General features: G+C 39.9%; 1 protein-coding gene across 1 annotated transcript; it reads left to right on the top strand.

Moving 5' to 3' along the window:
* Positions 1–16,435: 16,435 nt before the first annotated feature.
* LOC109147379 lies at positions 16,436–17,227 on the top strand. Its single transcript, XM_019295037.1, has one exon. The coding sequence runs from the start codon at positions 16,436–16,438 to the stop codon at positions 17,225–17,227; it is 792 nt and encodes a 263-aa protein (XP_019150582.1).
* The last annotated feature ends 4,159 nt before the right edge of the window (positions 17,228–21,386 follow it).

Genomic DNA, 21,386 nt, shown 5'->3' with positions numbered 1-21,386 from the left:
TCTTAGGGCTTAAATCTCATTTTTTCATGTTCAAATTGGGATCTTAAGTTGAAAACGACAAAAATATACCCTTTAAAATTTTAGATCTCGGCATGTCTTAAACGAAGGGGTTGTCAGCGTGATAAATTTTGGCACTAAAACGATAGTCGTGGATGAAAATTGGTAGGAATTAAACATGTGGACCAAAATTGTCATTTTGCAAATACTCATGGGACTAAAAGTGGTATTTGCTCTCTCTCTCTCTCTCTATACATACATACATATATATATATATATATATATATATATATATATATATATATATATATATATATATATATATATATATATATATATTTAAAAGTAATGAATGTGGAGCAAGATTTTTTTTCATTTTTATGCATAATTAATTAATGTTGGGATATGAACAGATACTACAATGTAATAGAGCTAGTAGCATTCAAAAAAAAAAAAAAAATTAATGTTGGGATAATACATACTCCCCTTATTTAATTTCAATACAACTCAATTTATTCACTATATATTATCACCTATTTACTACTTTATCATAAACTTAATAAATTACTCAACATAAATACCTCGGCTCAAATCGTTGTCATCACCAGAAAAAATAAAAGTAAAAGAAAATATAGAGTTGAGAAAATGGGTTCCAGTTTGTTTTTTCATCACAGGCTTTGTCTTTTTTTAATACTTTTAGTTACTGTGTCTGTAGTTAGTGGTCGTAAAACCTATAATATCACTGATTATGGTGCCATTCGAGATGGAGAAACTGACAGCAGCAAGGTATATATGTTTATATATATATATATATATATATATATATATATATATATATATATACACACACACACACACAATAGTCCATGGATCATTTATGGTTCAATAGAATTTATTTATTTATATTTTTTTTAAACTGTGCATTTATTCCATATATAAAGAGTCTGAACAAATGACCCAAAAGTGGCCACTGAGATGAAAAGACTAAGTCCAAACAAAAGTAGCAATCGTGATACCATGCACCGCGGCGTGCATAATAGTGTGCGCCCCGCGCCTCCCAAAACGACGTCGTTTTGGTAAGTCATGTAGGGAGTTGACACGATTATGTGTATTTGTGTATACAATTTTGTGTATTTGTTTATACAATTATGTACATTTTTTATACAATCATGTATATCTTTTTTATACAATTATGTACATCCGAAACATGAAATTAATGTATATTATGTTAAGAGTTGATGTTTGTTATGTTAAGAGTTGATGTTTATTATGTTAAAATAAGTTTATGTATATTATGTATTATGTTAGATTATATGTATTAAACTAAGACTATGTGGTCTAATGGTACCCGGGTTGGACTTCCATTTGGAAGGTTACAAGTTCGAGCCTAAGTGGAGGCGTTATTGGTTCTTTGTGTTTCAATAGATACTACAATGTAATAGGGCCAGTAACATTTAAAAAAGATTAAATGTATTATACAATTATGTGTATTCTAGTATAACATTATGTATATTTTTAAACATAAGATCTTTTTTTTAAAACATTATATATATAACGAATGTTGGATATAACGATAAGGCCTTAGATACGATTTACTCCCTTATGCGTGAAAGTCAGTTTTCTATAGTTGCAGGTAATGATTCAGCTAAAGGCGCTTGGGAGGCTCTTGAGTCAACTTACGAAGGAACTACATCGGTGAAACAATCAAAGTTTCAACTGGTCCAGTCCGACTTTGAAGAGCTTCGGATGAATGAGGATGAGACCATCACAAACTTTCACACACGCGTACAGGAACTGGCAAATCGTGCAATGGTCCTTGGTGAACCTTTCTCACAAGCAAAACTTGTTAAAAAAAATTCTGAGATCCTTACCACCAAGGTTCAGAATGAAAGTCACGGCCATTCAGGAACACGATGGCCGGGAGAACAAAACGGTTACTCAATTAATGGGAAATCTTCGAGCCTACGAAATGGAAATTTTAACTGATCACACGAGAACGAAAAAACAAAAAAATGTAGCTTTTGCCGCTGAAGGAAATAATGTTGTATCTGATTCAGATGAACCAGGTGATGATACAGTTGTTTATTTGACTAAACAATTTTCTAAAATTTTGAAACAGGTATCAAATAATTCACGCAACAAAAATCCACAAAGAGGAACAATGTCATCCAAAGCTGGTCCTAAGACAAGCTCGTCAAACTTCAAGCAGTCAGTCTCACGTCCAGGGCAGTCCAAAGAAAAATCTAACAATAAAGGAATCAAATGCTATGAGTGTGAAGGCTTTGTACATGTACAAGCAGAGTGTGCCACCTACCTTAGACGCAAAAAGTCTATGTCAGCCATTACCTGGAGTGACGACGAGCCTGACGTTGAAACAACTAGATCTGATGTCGAAGAAATCTCGGGTAATTTTGTTGCTTTTACTGCACGTATTACTGGATGTTCAGAACTTGAAGAAGGAGCTGACTCAAAAGGAGGTGAATATGTCTCAGCGGAAGATTTAGAATTAAATGCTTTATCTTTTGAAGTTGAGTTTAATTAGTTGTACCCCAAATGGGAAGCCCTAAGAAAAGAAAATCGCAAATTGGCTAGTGAGATAGGGATTGTAACAAATGCTAGTAAAGTGTATCAAACTCAAATAGCTGATAGGGATCTGCTTCTTAAAGAGGCATCTGCCCGAGAAGAGAGACTGAAACAGGAGGTACAGACCCTGAAGCAGGAGCTAAGCACCTACAAACGACAAATCCAAATGATGGACACCACTTCAACACTTGACAAAATCCTTGATTCCGGAAGAAAAACTTCTGCAAAATTCGATTTGGGTTTCACCGGAAGCAACTCAAAGGATAAAACGGTTTTCGTCAAAGCGTTTGGACCTGATCCAGGAGACATTCCTGAATCCAGCTCAACGAAACATAACAGTGGTATAGTAAGGTCAAACAAGCAACAGTACAAACTCTATAACCCCGTATGTCATTATTGCAGGTTGCGTGGTCATACCAGACCCGAATGCTACTATTTTTACAAGGATCAAAGAATCGAGAAGTTCAGGCACAAAAACATCCAACCCTTTACAAAATAGATTTGGGTTAAAAAGACTGACTATATTTCGTTTGTCTCTTTTCAATCTAAAAGTGCAGGACGAGAAGAGCAGTGGCATTTCGACAGTGGGTGTTCTAGTCACATGACAGGAAATCTCAAATTTCTAAGCAACGTGAAGGCTAGCAAAGGTGAAGTCACTTTTGGTGACGGGGTTAAAGTTCAAGTCACCGGCGTAGGCACTCTAAATGTGACTGGCCTACCCAAGTTAGAAAAAGTACTGCTTGTGAATGGTCTTCGTGAAAATCTCATAAGTATAAGCCAACTCTGTGAACAAAATTGGAACGTGTCCTTCACCAAAAATACCTGCAGTGTCCTGGACAACACAAATCAATACGTTATGGAAGGTAAGAGGTCAACTGACAATTGTTACATTCTGACCAACAAGGTTGTTTTTCTGCATGTCTAGTGTTGATGAAGCTGAGTTATGGCATCAAAAAACTAGGACATCTAAGCTATAGCTCAGGAAATTTCTAAGGCATCTCAAAATGAAATTTGACAAATTTGCAATTGAGGGTTGCAGTTAAGAATTACAGGTTCATTACTCTTCAATTCCTTTTGTTAATTTCTTGAATTTTTTTTTGGTGTCATTGTCTAATGTGTCTTGTGAAATACCTGCAAATTTTCCTATGTCTAAAGCTGAGTCTTTATGTGTTCCTTTACCTAATTTGGTGCCCTCTACTTCAATATCCTTGCACTCATCAAATCTTGACATTTCTTCATCTTTGCCAGTACAATATTCTGCATCTGTGATAGGATCTGTTTTAGGATCAGGGAAATTATCTTTTGAATTAATGGTTCTGTTCCTACATGCTCTCACACTGCATATATATTTTATTTGGAGTGTGCCTATGATTGATTTTCCCTCTATTTTATCTTTTTTAATTTTCTCGCAATTAGTCCTTTTTGTTGCCTACTACTCTATGTGTTTACTAAACTGCGGGTTAATTCTTTGTGTTTTGTTCTTGACTATTTTTTATGTGTTTACTAAATGTTCTACTTGCGTTGTTTTGAGTGCTTTTGAACTGATAAACCTATTTTTGCTTAGGTTATTTTATTGGTGTTTCTTGTGTTGAATCTTTGAATTCTCTATGGTTACTTGAATGAAAATTTGATGCAATTTGTTTAATATTTGTATTCTCCTGTGTTACTATGAGAATGTGTTTTTGTTGGTCCGGTCATGACCGTATCTGTGTTTGCTTGTGTACTTATTGTGCTAACTGTTATGAATTCTTGCCTGAAGTTGATTTATATGAATCTGTGTCTGATTTTGCTCTATTTGAATCTCTGGCTGAATATGTTTTACATGACCGTGCTTGTTTTGTTTGTGTGTTTTACCGTGCTATCTGGTATGAATCTGTGCTTGACTTTGCTTTATATGAATCTGTGCGTAAATGTGCTTTATTTGAAAGTGCTTACTACTTGGGTATTCATGTCTATAGGTGCTTATTTGTTATTTAATTGTTATCTAGTTCTACTTTTCTCGTTGTTTCTAATCTTCTTATGCAGGTTCAGTCCCATAGGGCACTCCGTCAGACTCAATCCAAGAATATAGATGTTCACCTTTGTCAATTTATTGGCAAAAAGGGGGAGTACAAAAAGGGAGTACAATGGGGAAGTATGAATTAAGTACAAAGGGGGATTATGGATTAAGGGGGAGTTTTGGTAAAATTGTTGGAGTAAGGTGGAGTTAATAACTAAGGTGCATTATTCTGGACTTCTGGTATGATGGTATGTTTCTGAATATTGCATTATTTTGGTTCATGGAGTATGTTTTGGAAATTGGCTTTGGTTGCATTATGGGTTGAAGTATGCCTTGTGTTGGAAAATCTAGTAATCTGGGTATTTCTTAACTATCTATTTTTCTATTGATATTCTGGGCTTCTACTTATTATCTCTCTATTTGGTACTCTATTGGAATTATCAGTTTGCTTGTTGAGTATGAAGCCTTATGGATGGAGCATGGTCCAAAGTGTCTAGGTAATTATTGATATGTTCTTAGGACTTGCTGTAAAAGATAAATACTAAGGGTGGTTATCATAATAATACTGTTTGATTAATCATTTTTGCCCATAGTATATGTGTTGTAGATTTTGCCAAATAAATTGTCAAAGGGGGAAATTGTAAGTGTATAATTTAATACACGTTAAACCCTGTAAAATGTTGGCTAAATTTATTTGTCAAATTAAATTAGATTATTTGTTTTAGTGTTTTGTGTCTAGTACGGACCAACTCCTATCAAAGCTAAAATTGGTGATCACAAGATTTCTATGGAGTTTTATTTTCTAAAGGCTGAATTATTGTGTGTGGAGTGGGATTATTTGGGTTTGAAAAGAATGAGTGGTGAGGATTCAATCAAGGAAAAATGTGGTGATCTGACTATGCGTGAAGCTCTCAAAATGGGAAGTAGTTGAATACATTAACTATAAAAGGAAAGCTTCACATTACAAGCAAATTACTGCTTCTTTATATACTGTTTATATTCAAGAAAACTTTCTATATTTGTGAGTTTTTTTTTGGAGAAGGGGCTGCAATATTTGAACTGGATCAGACTCAGTGGCTGCTTCAACGTAGACTACTTGAAGTGTTCACGGCATGCACGTACAATCCTGGGTAGATGTTAGGAAGGTGTTGTGGTAGTAATGGCTGGTAGCCTTTTGTACTTACCTACTGTATAACTCCTTGATGAACATCTATAGTGGATTGGGCAGACGTGGGTTGCCCCGCAGACGTAGGAGAAGTGCTCCGAACTGCGTGATCATTTCTTTGTGTTCCTGGTTTTTATATATTTCTTACCTTTTAATTCTTTATGTTTATCGTATTATCATAAACTGACACAATTAAAATGGTACGTTAATTCATTATTTAAAAACCAAGTAGAACTTCAATTCTAAACTTGCATTCAATACTCACGACACTTTTTCAGTCCCAATTCGAGTCACTACCTCTAGCACAAATCAAACAAGCAAAGATCAAATAAAAGTCATGCAACCTTGCCACACTCCCGGGGTGGGACCGATGCCTCTTGGCCACCCACTTCTAACACCTAACCACCCTACAGATTGCAAGTCAACTCCGCCCGTACAGATCTCTGCATTTTATTAGGGGGTCTTTACAATTGGCATCCTGAGCAATGACATCCCTCACCCACCCTCACACCACACACCACCTCCCCTTGCACAGAGCTCTGCGGTTATCAAGGGGAGGCTTGGGATGCATGTGATGTGAGCCATGGGGGTTCCTCACACCACCCCACCCTTAAGGCATAAAAAAATCCCTCTTGTGCAACGTACTACATTTTACCAAGGGGAGCCATTAGCTTCTAGCCTTAAGCAATGGTATCATACACCCTCATTCTCTTTTTCTCACCTCACACCTAACACACAATCTTTTATTCATTTTCTTTCTTTTCATAACATTTCTTTTCATTTGGTCCAATAGAAATTCGAAAAATAAAAATTGGTAAAAGACAAAATAGTCAATAGATCAGACCATTTCAGGAATTAAATCTATAATTAATTAACTAAATGACCAAATTTTGAAAAAAATCAATAGTTAAGGACCACTTATGGTTAAATTAAAAATCGAAGACGAAAATGGGTAAAGATCTACAATTAATGGACCACTTATGGCCCAGTGAAAAGTTGAAAGATAAAAATTGGTAAATATCAATAGTCAAGTGATTATTTCTGGAGTTAAATCTGTAATTAATTAACTAGAGAACCAAATTTGGAAAAAATTAATCAATAAATCCATTTATGGTTAAATTAAAAATCGATGACGAAAATTGGTAAAGATCTGTAATTAATGGACTATTTATGGTTCAATGAAAAGTCGAAAGATAAAAATTGATAAATGACAATAGTCAAGAGACTATTTCTAGAGTTAAATCTATAATTAATTAGCTAGAGGATCAAATTTGAAAAAAAAAAATCAATAGTCAAGGGACCACTAATGATTAAATTAAAAGTGGATGACGAAAATTGGTAAAGATATATACTTAATGGTCCAATGGATACTCGAAAGATAAAAATTGGTAAATGACAAATAGTCAAGAGACCATTTCTGGATTTAAATCAATAATTAATTAACTAGAGGACCAAATTTGAAAAAAAAAAATCAATAGTCAATTGACCACTTATGGTTAAATTAAAAGTCGAGAATGAAAATGGGAAAAAATCTATAGTTAATGGACCTACCATTTATGGTCCAAGGGAAAGTCGAAATTTAAAAATTGGTAAATGACAATAGTCAAGAGACCATTTCTAGAATTAAATCTATAATTACTTAACTAGAGGACAAAATTTGGAAAAAAAAAAAAATCAATAGTCAAGGGACCACTTATGGTTAAATTAAAATTCGAGGACAAAAATTGCAGTCGTTATATCGTGCTCCTGGGCGCACAATGCATTGTGCGCCCCGTCTTACCCAAAACGACATAGTTTTGGTGCATCGTCCAAAAAAATAATAATTCATCTGTTTCGAATACACATAAACTCATAACAGAATACACATAAACTTATAACATAATATACATAATCTAACATAATACATAATACACATAAACTCATAACATAATACACATAAACTCATAACAGAATACACATAAACTTTTAGGGGGCGTTTGGTTCAGGTCATCTGAGATTATCTAGGTAATCTGAGTCTGGTAATGTTATATTACATTGTTTGGTTCAAGTTATGAGATTACCCGGTAATGTTATATTACCTGAAAGCTGATGTGGCGGTACTGTTTCAAGGCAATGTGATAACCCCATTTTATTAGGTAATCTTAGATTATCTTCATTTATTCCAACATTGTCCTTGTTAACTAATCCTTATATAATAATAATAATAATAATAATAATAATAATAATAATAATAATAATAATAATAATAATAATAATAATAAGTATATGTCTATACAATCAAATATACATGTGTGCACATTTATATATTTAATTTTTTTAATATTTAAATATTGATATAAATTCATACATATAAATAAATAAAATAAATAAACACACATAAATAATCTACATACATACATACATACATATATATATATATATATATATATATATATATATATATATATATATATATATATATATAAAAGGAAGGGGACAACCACATGTATATATATACAATATTCGCCTACACTGAGGCTCACACACTAAACCTCTCACATAAGAGACCAAACCGGATACTAGTGGAGGACAAGTCACTTAGTATATACATATACATAAATAAATAAATAAATAAATATATATATATATATATATATAGGGTTGAGTTCAAATGAGGACAACAATATATAGAGGACTGTGAGGACAAATAATGGGCACACAACGAATTAATATCAAGCACACAACTTAATACATAATGGCACACAAGAATAAATGTAAACATCAGGTTTCGAACTCAGGCTCCATAAATTAACAAATCTAGCACGCGACATACAAACTGTGGCACACGACTACATTCGGCCATGCACACAATATACCGGCTAATGGCACACACTACATCTGTCCTCACAGTCTTCTATAATATACTTGTCCTCATTTGAATACACATCTATACACATCTACACACATATATATATATATATATATATATATATATATATATATATATATATATATATATATATATATATATATATATATATATATATATATATATATATATATATATATAGATGTTATTCAAATGAGGACAAGTATATTATAGCGGACTGTGAGGACAGATGTAGTGTGTGCCATTAGCCGGTATGTTGTGTGCATGGCCGAATGTAGGTGTGTGCCACAGTTTGTATGTCGCGTGCTAGATTTGTTAATTTATAGAGCCTGGGTTCGAAACATGATGTTTACATTTATTCTTGTGTGCCATTATGTATTAAGTTGTGTGCTTGATATTAATTCGTTGTGTGCCCATTATTTGTCCTCACAGTCCTCTATATATTGTTGTCCTCATTTGAACTCAACCCTATATATGGTTGAGTTCAAATGAGGACAACAATATATAGAGGACTGTGAGGACAAATAATGGGCACACAACAAATTAATACCAGGCACAGAACTTAATACATAATTGCACACAAGAATACATGTAAGCATCAGGTTTCGAACCCAGACTTTATTTGAACGCAAATGTATATATATATATATATATATATATATATATATATATATATATATATATATATATATATATATATATATATATATATTATTGAGGACTTCCATATAACTTAAAATGAATAAGGTTCAAATTAGCCACTGAACGTAACCTGGAAATGTAATTAGGCCATTGAACGAAAAAAAAAAGTGCAATTAGGCTACTGAACACTCCAAATGTATACAATTTTACCTGATAGCAGGTTACCGTCAATTTTAGCAGGTCACCTGCTTATGTGGCAGCTGAGTTGGCATTTTTAATAAATTTTAATAATAATTTTTTTAAAAAAACAATTAACAAAAAATAAAACCACGGCCACCCCGTCGTTTTATTTTTTATTTTCTTGTTTATTTTTTTCAAATTTTTTAAAATTTTGTAAAAATTATTTAAAAATTATTTAAAATGCCAACTCAGCTGCCACGTAAGCAGGTAACCTGTTAAAATTGATGGTAACCTGCTATCCGGTGAAATTACATACATTTTGAGTGTTTAGTGGCCTAATTGTATTTTTTTGGAGTGTTTAGTGGCCTAATTGCATTTTCAGGTTACGTTGAGTGGTCAATTTGAACCTTATTCCTAACTTAAAATATAACCCTTAACCAAACAATGTAATATTATATTCCACAATCCAAACCAAACACATAAGATAATCTTACATTATCAAAATCTCAAATTACCTTCCTGGAGGTAATCCTAATACCTGGTGTAATATAAGATTCCGTGAACCAAACGCCCCTTAACATAATACACATAAACTCTTAACTGAATATACATAAACTCTTAACATAATACATATAAACTCATAACACAATACACAAAATCTTTTATCTGAATACACATAATGGGGTGTGGTCCATTTAGACGGATGGAGTGGCGTCCGTTACGTCAATCCCCGTCAACAGCAATTGAAATGACATCGTTTTGTGCCTGGGCACACATTGCTATATGTTCTGTGGTGCACGATATAAATTGGTAAAGATCTATAGTTAATGGACCTACCATTTGTGGTCCAATGGAAAGTAAAAAGATAAAAATTGGTAAATGACAATAGTGAAGTGACCATTTATGGAATTAAATCTAAAATTAATTAACTAGAGGACCAAATTTGGAAATAATCAATAGTCAACGGACCACTTATGGGTAAATAAAAGTCTAGGACGAAAATTGGTAAAGATCTGTAGCTAATGGACCTACCATTTATGGTCCAATGGAAAGTCGAAAGATCGAAATTAGTAATTGAGAAAACGACGCTTTTGGTCACTCAATTGTTTTATAGTTAGAAATTTAGCCCCTATTAATTGATTTAAATAAACCTAATCCTTTAATTGTTCATAATGTGGCACATTTGATCCCTCATGTTATATAATTAGAATTATTTTTAAGAATTTATTTTTGATGAGGTTATAATTGTTCAATACTTTCAATCATTAAAAAGGTAGAATTGGAATATGCTTCAGCCCAACCCCTTCATCCACCACCCCCCCCCCCCCCAACTCCACCCACAAACAGGGCAATCGACAAGACCATTTATGGTTAAATTAAAAATCGAGGACGAAAATTGATAAATATCTATAATTACTGGACATTTGCATGTTAAACACCACTTACCATTGGCCAAGCATCATATCATTCACCAATTCATCATAAACAAAATTAGTGCGCTTTTTTTTATAAACTTTAAACAGCTTTCTACTTCTATTGCATTTTGTTGATCGAATGTTCAAAATTGATAAATTATTATCAAGTATAGGTCAAGTTCAAATAATTTAAGTAATGAATGTGGAGCAAGATTCAAGTATCTTGATTTCAGCCACTCATGATTCATGAACCTCTGAAGATTTTTATTTTATTTTTTCATTTTTATGCATAATTAATTAATGTTGGGATACCTTTCAAAAAAAAAAAAAAATTATGTTGGGATAATACATACTCCTCTTATTTAATTTCAATACAACTCAATTTAATCACTATATATTATCACCTATTTACTACTTTACCATAAACTTAATCAATTACTCAACATAAATACCTCGGCTCAAATTATTGTCATCACCAGAAAAAAAAAAGATAAAAGTAAAAGAAAATATAGATCAGAGTTGAGAAAATGGGTTCCAGTTTGTTTTCTAATCATAGGCTGTGTCTTTTTGTAATACTTTTAGTTACTGTGTCTGTAGTTAGTGGTCGTAAAACCTATAATATCACTGATTATGGTGCCATTCGAGATGGAAAAACTGACAGCAGCAAGGTATATATGTTTATGTATAAGAGCAATACTCATATATCCTTAATTCACTCCATATAGTTGCGTTAGAATATAATTAATACAAAGTTTATATATAGGATGAAGATAATAATTAACTAAGAGGCCAAGTTAGCTAATGGTACGGTACATACAAACTTGTAATCACAAGGTCACGAGTTTGAATCTCAGTCTTCTTGGTTGCAGTCAAAGTATGGAAAACTTAGGCTGGCCTGGTTTATCTCTTTGCATTGTGGTCCTTTGCTAGTTAAGATCACAAGGCGAGATTTATCCAGTACACACCTTAGGGTAGTTTCCCTCGTGACCCCAAGATAATTTACTCTATCTGATTTGTACGTTCAATATATATATATATATATAGGCATTACTCGCAGCATGGATGGTTGCATGCAATGATAGCGGCAGCACGGTGAGCGTCCCAAGTGGGGAGTTCTTACTGAATCCGGTGAAGTTAAGCGGCCCTTGCGCCGGGCCAATAACGTTTTCTGTGACGGGCGTTTTGAAGGCTCCGGAGAAGACTTTCCTCAACAGCTCGGAGTCGTGGATACTATTGGAGCATCTACAAGGCTTAAACGTCACTGGGAACGGCGTTATAGATGGTCAGGGTGCATACGCCTGGACTGTGAACCGATGCAAAGTTGACCCCAACTGCAAACCTCTTCCTACGGTATGTATAGTATATACATTCATTTAATATAATTTTCCTAGCTGGCTAATAATATCTGGCCTTTCTTAATAATGTATGTTCAGAATTTGAAATTGAGTAATGTCACGTATGGCCGTATTGAAGGGATAACTTCACGGAATAGTAAATTATTTCACATTAAAATCGAGGGCGATCAACATGTGGAGATTGAAAATATAACAATAATAGCGCCGGCGAATAGTAAAAATACGGACGGAATTCACATCAGGCAGTCACAATATGTGCAAGTTCATAATGTGGATATTGGGACGGGGGACGATTGCATTTCGATTGGGGGAGGAACCACAAACGTTGTGATTAGTGAGGTGAATTGTGGTCCTGGCCATGGCATTAGCATTGGAAGCCTAGGAAACAGTATAAATGAAGAAGATGTGAGTGGAATTACTGTGACCAATTGCACTATCACAAACACCACAAATGGGCTTAGGATCAAAACATGGGCACCTTCTACTCCCACCAAGGTCTACAACATTACCTATCAACACATCATTTTGAATGGTGTTCAAAACCCGATTCTCATCGATCAACACTACTGTCCCAACAACGGATGTCAACATCAGGTACAGTATGTAATTCCTTAGCTAGCTATATGCCAATGAATTATCACGGCTTAATTGGCTTACATCATATCGTCCTCCCAAATGCTCTGATCTGCCGGGCAGGCAGGAGTGTGGGTCCTGCCAAGAATTAATTAATGAATTTAATGTTTGTCTACGATCTGATCTGATCAAACAGGGGGAATCATCAGTTGCAATCTCAAACATCACATACTTAAACATTATTGGGAGCTCCCAGGACGAGTTGTCTGCCAATTTCATTTGCAGCAGAATCGTGCCGTGTAAAGACATACAGCTCCGGAGCTTGAATATATTATACCATGGTCATCAACCCACCAAAGCAGCTTGCAACAATTTTTTTGGCAAATTTGATAATTGTCTATCTCCAAATCATTGCGGATGATCTGATCTGATGATGAGAAGTTAATTAGTTGTACGTATTATATATATGTATGTTACGTTGCATATATGTGGTAGCTTACCAATTCTTCAACCTTGTAACAATAGGGAGGTTTTTGGTACGCGAAAAATATGAAATTGAAATATCATACAATTTTTCTATGTTAAATCTTCTATATTATATTACATGTACTATACAATGCAGGGGTAAAAATTTTTAATTATATATTTAGATAATAAAATTAGAGATTAAATTATAAACAATTTTAATATTAGACGGTATATACTTATTTGATTATATTATAAGATTAATGTAAAAATATCACTCAATTAATTGAATAGGAATTTTGTAGAAGCTAGCTAGTGCCTCAACCGGCTGCACCCCCAGCCCACACTAGGCCAGCACACCACCTTTCTTTGAGCTTCCATCCCTACCCCCAGCACAAAATCCAATAGCAAACCCACTAGCCTCTACCCACGACCTAAATTACCATCATTGATCAAATCGGGGACGAGCCATCGTTGCTGAAAATCGGGGAATGGGAGAATAGTCGGCCTTGTAACACCCCGAATTTTCAAAACATTTAAAACTTATAAAATAAAGGCGAAATCTCATTGAATCCCAAAGCGTAATACAAGAGTACGGGGTGCTATGCCACACCTGAGCTCGAGAACTCAGGTGCACAGGCTAACTAACTAATATCCTTGATAATGTAAATGCATAAGCATGGCACGCAGGCCGAAAGGGAAACTATCTACTTCTACGCTCCAATTTCTAGCGCGCTCCAGTGACTTATTCTTCTGTGCCTGAAAGCCAAATATATCTGTTCAGCGAGAGATGCTGGTAACCCACTCCAACGCGGTGAAATACAATACACATATAGAGATATATATAGATATACGAAAAACCATTTTGAGCATGAAGATATATCCTACGAACTCTAGCTTTTAAAACCGGGAGTGACTCAACAGATAAGGCTAGACACAAGCAACAGTTATAACAAACGTATACAAACCACCACAGGCAAGACAGATAAAGCTGACCACAATTAATAATCATAACCCAACATAAACACTCCCCAGCATAAATCCCATAGTCACTTCCCCCCCCCCCCCCCCCCCCCCCCCAAGATACTCATAATCACAACTCATCCATATCTCATCACATAGCACACTTTGTTGGCGCCACAGGACCAATCGCGTGCCCATACATGAGGGTCAGCGCATATAGCTCTGACACGGCCCCGCAGCACCCTGCCTCGTATCGCAACACGGAGGGGTCGATCGTAACCGGCCGATGAACCGCAGCTCATCATAGTTTGATCGCAACCAAACAGTGGACCGCAGCCCAAGAGTATGTCATCTGACCGCAGCCAGGAAAGTATGAACCGCAGCTCATGTAGAAACGTTTGATCGCAACCAAACGGTGGACCGCAGCCCAAGAGTGTAAATCTGACCGCAGCCAGCTTCTGAACCGCAGCTCAGGAATAACCAATCCGATCGCAACCGGATTGGGGTATCATGCACACATAACACATAGCAAGCATATGCAACCCACATTATCACGTTGGGAAGGGGGAGAAAACGTATAACAAAACCTATGCGTGATCCTTCACATACTAAGAATAATCCTAAGGGGTTCATACTTCTTTCACCTAGGTCAACGGGATACCAATTCAACTAGCATGCAATATATAAGACTCATGCGACCTACGAACAGTACCCGAAATATCAAACTAGACATAGGCACGATAGACGGAGTCCGTTGGGACACCACGGGGGTCGGAGGAACATCGAACGGGGAAGCCAAAATCCCAAAGTGGGGTCCAAACCAGCGGGTAGCCGGTGGGTGAGGGATCACCCGCCGGCTGCCCGCCGGCGGTAGCAAATCCGGGCAGCGGGTGCCCGGCGGGCAGCTGCCCGCTGCCGGCGTTGCCCAAGAAGGCCGCGGGTAGGTGGCGGGTCCCCTACCCCCACCTACCCCCCACTGACTCTTTCATCACAGAAAAACGCCCCGGGAACCATTGTGGAACCCGAAACCATGCTTAGACACTTTACAATGCAATTAACGATCAACACGTAGACAATTAACGGATCAAATACGAGAAACGTACGGCACATAACCTATCATGCTTTTCTAAACATAATCGACACCCAAACATGCGATTTCCCACCCGATACACCAAGAATAATATCATACGATACAACCTAGGGTTCTAATCACTTTTATACCAACAAGAATACGATTCGTCTTCTAATTACAAGATTCGGTACAAATAACACATAAGCATCAAGAATGCCATACAATTATCAAGAACGACATATAAACATCAAGAACTCCACATAATCATCAAGAACACCATAATTATCAAGAATCTCCCAATATCAAGATCACCCATGGAATTATCCCATCAATCATCAATAATAATATCACAACTCATCAATACACAATAATATGGGGAAATCCTACGGGGGAAATCATAGCTATGAAAATAGGTTTTGTTGAGACATGGGTTACCTCTTAGCCTTAATTAATTCCTTGGCTATGAAGGATCTTTCTTTAAGCTTTCTTGCTTTCTTGATTTCTTCTAAGGGGATTCTTGGAGCTCTTTTGGGGTGGTGGGGCGTTATTCTTGTGGTGGGCTCTAGGTGCCCTCTAGGTTCCCTATTTATATATCTAAGGGTCTTATTTTAGGATCTAATCCTTTTAGGACTAGGGGTTGGGTTTAGAGATGGGGGCCCACGGACTATGGTGGGCTTTTTCCTAATTAATTTCTGTAATTTAATTCTTTCTTTTGGGTAATTGATTAAAGGATTAATTGGTTTTAGGGGTCGTAACACGGGGTGTTACAGGCCTCACGACCGCCGCCTCGCAATCAACAACCGCCCCAAAGGTCTGGAGAGGGCAGTCAAGGAGATCGGCGAGCAGAGATCTTACCGGTGCGATCAGTCCATTCGAGGCTCGGCCCGAGTGCCGTGCGTCAATCAGCGAGAGAACGACTGGGGGAGAGAGAGCCCAGTCACGCACCGGTGGGTCCCCAAAATCGAAAGGCCGGCAGAGAAAAAACCCGTACTAGAAGGACCAGGACTCGGGCATGACGAACCGAGCGACCTGTACGCAACAATGACCAACAAGCCGAATCAGAGGTCGGCGAAAGCACGGAGTCCACCGGAAATCACACGTGAAACGGCCACGATGTGGCTCACCTGGCTCGAGAAGTGCGAAACCTGAGGGAGCAAATGGAAGGTAGGACCAAGTCCCTTGGACTAACGTTGCTCACTGCCTTGCCTTTCTCCACCGAGATCATGTCTTACAAAGTACCCGGCGATTTCAAGTTCCCGGAACAGGCCACCTTCGACGGATCCGGCGACCCACGGGAGCACCTTTTAAGCTATCAGGCTAAGATGCAGGTTTTAGGAGTCCAAGACCCTGTCATGTGTCGCGCTTTCCTATCGACACTAAAGGGCCTGGCACAAAGATGGTTGGTGGCTCTGCCCCCGGGATCGATACACAACTTTGAGGGACTAGCCGACCGCTTCATGAGCCACTATGCGGCCAACATCAAGCCACAAAAAGATCTAACTCATCTGGGAGACGTTCATCAAGAGGAGGGCGAATCCCTCAAGACTTACTTGGCCCGATGGCAAAAAGAGATCCAGTCTATCGAGGAAGTTGAGGACCAAACTGCCCTCACCTTCTTCATCGAATCTTTACGATCCGGGCAGCTGTATCGTGATTTACGAGACAACCGGCCGGCCACTTACGTGGAGGTCATACATATGGCTAACAAACAAGCCAACACGGAGCAGGCAATGAAGCACAAGCGACAGCGTGAGATCGGGGGATCTGCTAATGGAAAGAGAACCCGCGCGAAAACTAAGGAGAGACGCCCGGATCCGTCTAGGCGACCTGAAGCACGACGCCCATATGATAGGCCCAGCATCCACCCTTATAGGCTGACTCCCCAGCACCTAGTACAGGAAGTGCGAGCAGTCGCGCCTCCCCCGACCGAGGAGTATACAACGAACTAAGATCCAGGTAAAGTGTCTAAATATTGCCATTATCATAAGTCATACACCCACAACACGGAAGAATGTTATTACTTGAAGAAGATCATGGAGGGGATCATCCAGCAAGGGACCCCGCCTCCCAACCAATGGCGACGAAGATCGGTAGCCTGGGAAGACGGCGACTCTGCAGGAGCAGCAGAATGCAGTCGCGGCAAGCAGCCGGCGACCGACGAAGACGAGGCCCAGTGGCGACAGAAGCTGGTTATCAATATGATAGTCGGCGGACCAGAGGGAGGCGACTCAGCGAACACCAGGAAAGCCTGGGCCCGGCAATTGTATGTAGGAAAAGTGTACGGACGAGAAGGTGGCTCGAAGAAAGCCTGCCTAGAGCCTATTGTCTTCATTGACAAGGATCTACCCACGGGGGAGATACCACACCGCGATGCACTGGTCATCGCGATGGACGTAAACGGGGTAGTTGTTCGGCGAATCCTGGTAGATACCGAAAGTAGTGTCAACGTCTTGTACCTCGAGACCTTCACCAAAATGGGGCTAACACGAGAGCAGTTGATCCCAGTAAAGACGCCCCTCGTCGGCTTCACGGGCGACTCGGTGGAGGCGGAAGGGTCAATCACCCTGCCAGTAGAAATCGGCAGCTACCCTGACGTGCAGAAGCTGGACATGAAGTTTATTGTGGTCGACCTGACCTGTTCGCATAACGCAATACTTGGCTGACCAGGCTTGGAAGATTTGGGAGCATTGATCTCCATTGAGCATCTCTGCTTGAAGTTCCGCATGCCGAATGGGATTGGCACGGTCCGCTGTGACAGAAGAATCGCCCGTGACTGCTATTTGCAAGCTTGCGGGGGCATGGGGAAACGTGAAATGCAGGTCCATGAGATCACAGAACGACCTCCAAAAAAAGCAACGATACCCCGCCCAGAGCCGGCCGTAGAATTGGAGGATATCGAAATCGACCCCGAACGACCAGAGATATTAGTTCGAATTGGAGTCGGCCTCCCAGATGAGGTGCGGGAGGGAGTTATAAAGGTTCTTCGAGAAAACCGGCTGGTCTTTGCTTTGGGGCCGGAGGATATGCCGGGAGTTGACCGGTCTATCATTGCTCATCGGCTCGCTGTCGACCCCGACCATCGACCGGTAATCCAAAAGAAGCGATATCTAGCCAACGATAGAAGGGAATTCGTGAAGAAAGAAGTAAGCTTGCTGTTAGCCGCTGGTCACGTTCGAGAAGTCAAGTATCCGGAATGGCTGGCTAACGTGGTGCTCGTGCCGAAACCGTCGGCTTGGCCAATGTGTGTGGATTATACCGACCTTAACAAGGCTTGTCCGAAGGACCCGTTTCCGCTGCCTCGGATCGATCAGTTGGTCGACGAAATGGCGGGGTCAGAGGATACCATCAGATCCTCATGCACAAGGCCGATGAAGAGAAAACCGCGTTCCTGACCCCAGATGGGGTGTATTGTTACTGAGTCATGCCATTCGGACTCAAGAATGCAGGAGCTACGTACACGTGAATGGTCGCCCGACTGTTCCAGGACTTATTGGGAAAATCTATGGCAGCATACGTAGACGACATGCTAGTGAAGAGCCAGGAGGAAATTAATCATGCTAAAGATCTGGCCGACTGCTTCCAGATAATGCTTAAATACAATTTACGACTTAATCTGAAGAAGTGCGTCTTCGCCGTGCAAGGTGGGAAGTTCTTGGGGTATATGGTGACCAAAAGGGGCATCAAGCCCAACCCGGAGAAGGTGCAGGCAATCATGGACATGCAGCCTCCCAGTACTTTTAAGGACCTACAACGATTGACTGGTCGACTGGCTGCCCTTAGTCCTTTTTTAAGCAAATCGGCGGACAAGACTTTGCCCTTTTTTGAGGCTATGAAGAAGAAGGAGGGCATCGTATGGACAACTGAGTGCCAGCAATCGTTCCATGAGCTGAAAAAATATCTTTCCACACCTCCGGTGTTGTCCACCCCCCAAATCGGTGAGCTATTGTTCTTATACCTAGCAGCATCCTCAAAAGCGGAGAGTTCGGTACTTTTCCGAGAGGAGGAACGTGCTCAGCACCCGGTATATTACGTGAGTCGTTCTTTGAAAGCAGCCGAAGCGCGATATACGCCTCTGGAGAAAATTGTCTACGCTCTGGTAATCACCGTGCGCAAACTGGCGCCCTACTTCCAAGCCCACACCGTTCGGGTCTTGACCGATCAACCCCTGGGAAGCGTGTTACGGAATCCCACGTCGTCCGGCCGACTCGTGAAGTATGCAGTGGAGCTAACCCAGTACGGGATCGAGTATCTGCCTCGCCCATCAGTGAAGGGACAGGCCTTGGCCGATTTCTTGGTCGAGTGCACTACAGGAGAAAGCGGCAGGGACGATATCTCGGAGGATGGCCCCGGCGAATGGTGGGAGATACATTCGGATGGAGCGGCCAGTCGCCAACATTGCGGCGGCGGAGTTATGTTGATTACTCCGGAAGGGTTCAGGCTTTATTACGCTTTAAGTTATTTGTTCTCGACCTCTAACAATGAGGCCGAGTACGAGGCTGTGCTGGGTGGCCTACGACTCGCCAGGACACTTAGGGCGGAACGCCTACGAATCAAGACCGACTCTCGTTTGGTGGTTGGACAGGTGTCCGGGACCTGCGACGCCAAAAACGCTCGGATGGCTCAATATAAGGAGAAAACGGTAGAGCTATTGAAGGGATTCGGCGCTTATGATATAGAGTACATCTCGCGAGCCGACAACACAGAAGCCGACATACTCTCAAAGATCACTTTGGAAGGCGTGCCGGATCATCTCGTTAAAATCTGCCAAAAGGAAGAACTGGTCCGACCCAGCATAGAAGAAGCGACCTTAGAGATTCAGCAAGTGACGACTGAAGAATGGGACCGGGTGAAGAACCCTGAAATGTTCTGGATCGAAGATATTCGACGGTACAAGGAAACATGGGAATTTCCAGAGGACCCCTGAGTCGCCACCTGGGTCCGTTGCAAAGCTCCGTCATTCGAAATTATCGATGGACAACTATACAAGCGGTCGTTTGGGGGTCCCCTCCTCAGGTGCTTACTTAGACCTGAGGCGGCGAAAATAATGGACGAAGCCCATCATGGAATCTGTGAAGCTCACCAGGGCTCCCACACTCTCGCCCGAAAATTAGTCGTTCAGGGATACTACTGGCCTACTATGATGAGAGACTGCATCGAGTGGATAGAAAAATGCGCGATCTGCCAAGCATTCGCTCGAAAGGATACTCGGCCAACCACTTTCTACACGCCAGTTACTACGGCCATCCCATTCGCCAAATGGGGGATTGATCTGCTGGGCCCACTACCAGTCGCCCCCGGGTGTCTAAAGTTCTGCGTAGTGGCCATCGACTGTTTCACTAAATGGGTTGAGGCTGAAGCGCTAGCCACCATCACCGAATATCATTATCGACGCTTCTTGTGGAAGAAAGTAATCTGCCGCTTTGGATTACATGAGCATGTGGTCAGCGATAACGGTCGACAGTTCGACTGCCAACCCTTTGCAGACGTCTGCCGACGGCATAGCATACGCCACACTAAGGTGTCCGTTGCCTATCCCCAAGCCAATGGACAAGTTGAGAATGCGAATCGTACAATCGTAGATGGAATCCAGAAAAAGCTGGAGGACATTGGAGGAAACTGGGCGGATGAGCTTGATCGAGTCCTGTGGGCCTACCGAACCACTCAGAGGCGGGCGACTGGTGAAAGTCCGTTCTCCCTAGCGTATGGTTTCGAAGCTAAGATTCCCGTAGAAGTCGTCGAGCCTATCCACCGAGTCCGCAATTACTCAGATGAAGGAAACAATGAGAGCCTGAGAATTGAAAAGAATTTCTTGGAAGAGCGAAGGGAAGTTGCGCATGCCCGTATGGTGGAATATCAGCAGGCCGTAAAAAGATATCGGGATCGGAGGATTCGCCTAGGAACCTTTCAAGTCGGTGACCTCGTGCTACGAGATCAACAGGCGAGCCAGCCCACGGAAGGTGGAAAGTTCGCAATCAAGTGGGAAGGACCTTATCGCATTGCCGCGGTGGTCCAAGCCGGCACATATAAACTGGAGACATTGGAGGGGAAGCTTGTTGACCGGATCTGGAATGTGATCCACTTGGAGAAGTTCTACCAGTGAGTTCGAAG

The sequence above is a fragment of the Ipomoea nil genome, unplaced genomic scaffold (genome assembly GCF_001879475.1).
Source record: "Ipomoea nil cultivar Tokyo-kokei standard unplaced genomic scaffold, Asagao_1.1 scaffold1993, whole genome shotgun sequence".
NCBI classification, from domain to species: domain Eukaryota; kingdom Viridiplantae; phylum Streptophyta; class Magnoliopsida; order Solanales; family Convolvulaceae; genus Ipomoea; species Ipomoea nil.
The sequence above is the reverse complement of the archived record's forward strand: the minus strand, read 5'-3'. Positions and strand labels throughout refer to the sequence as shown.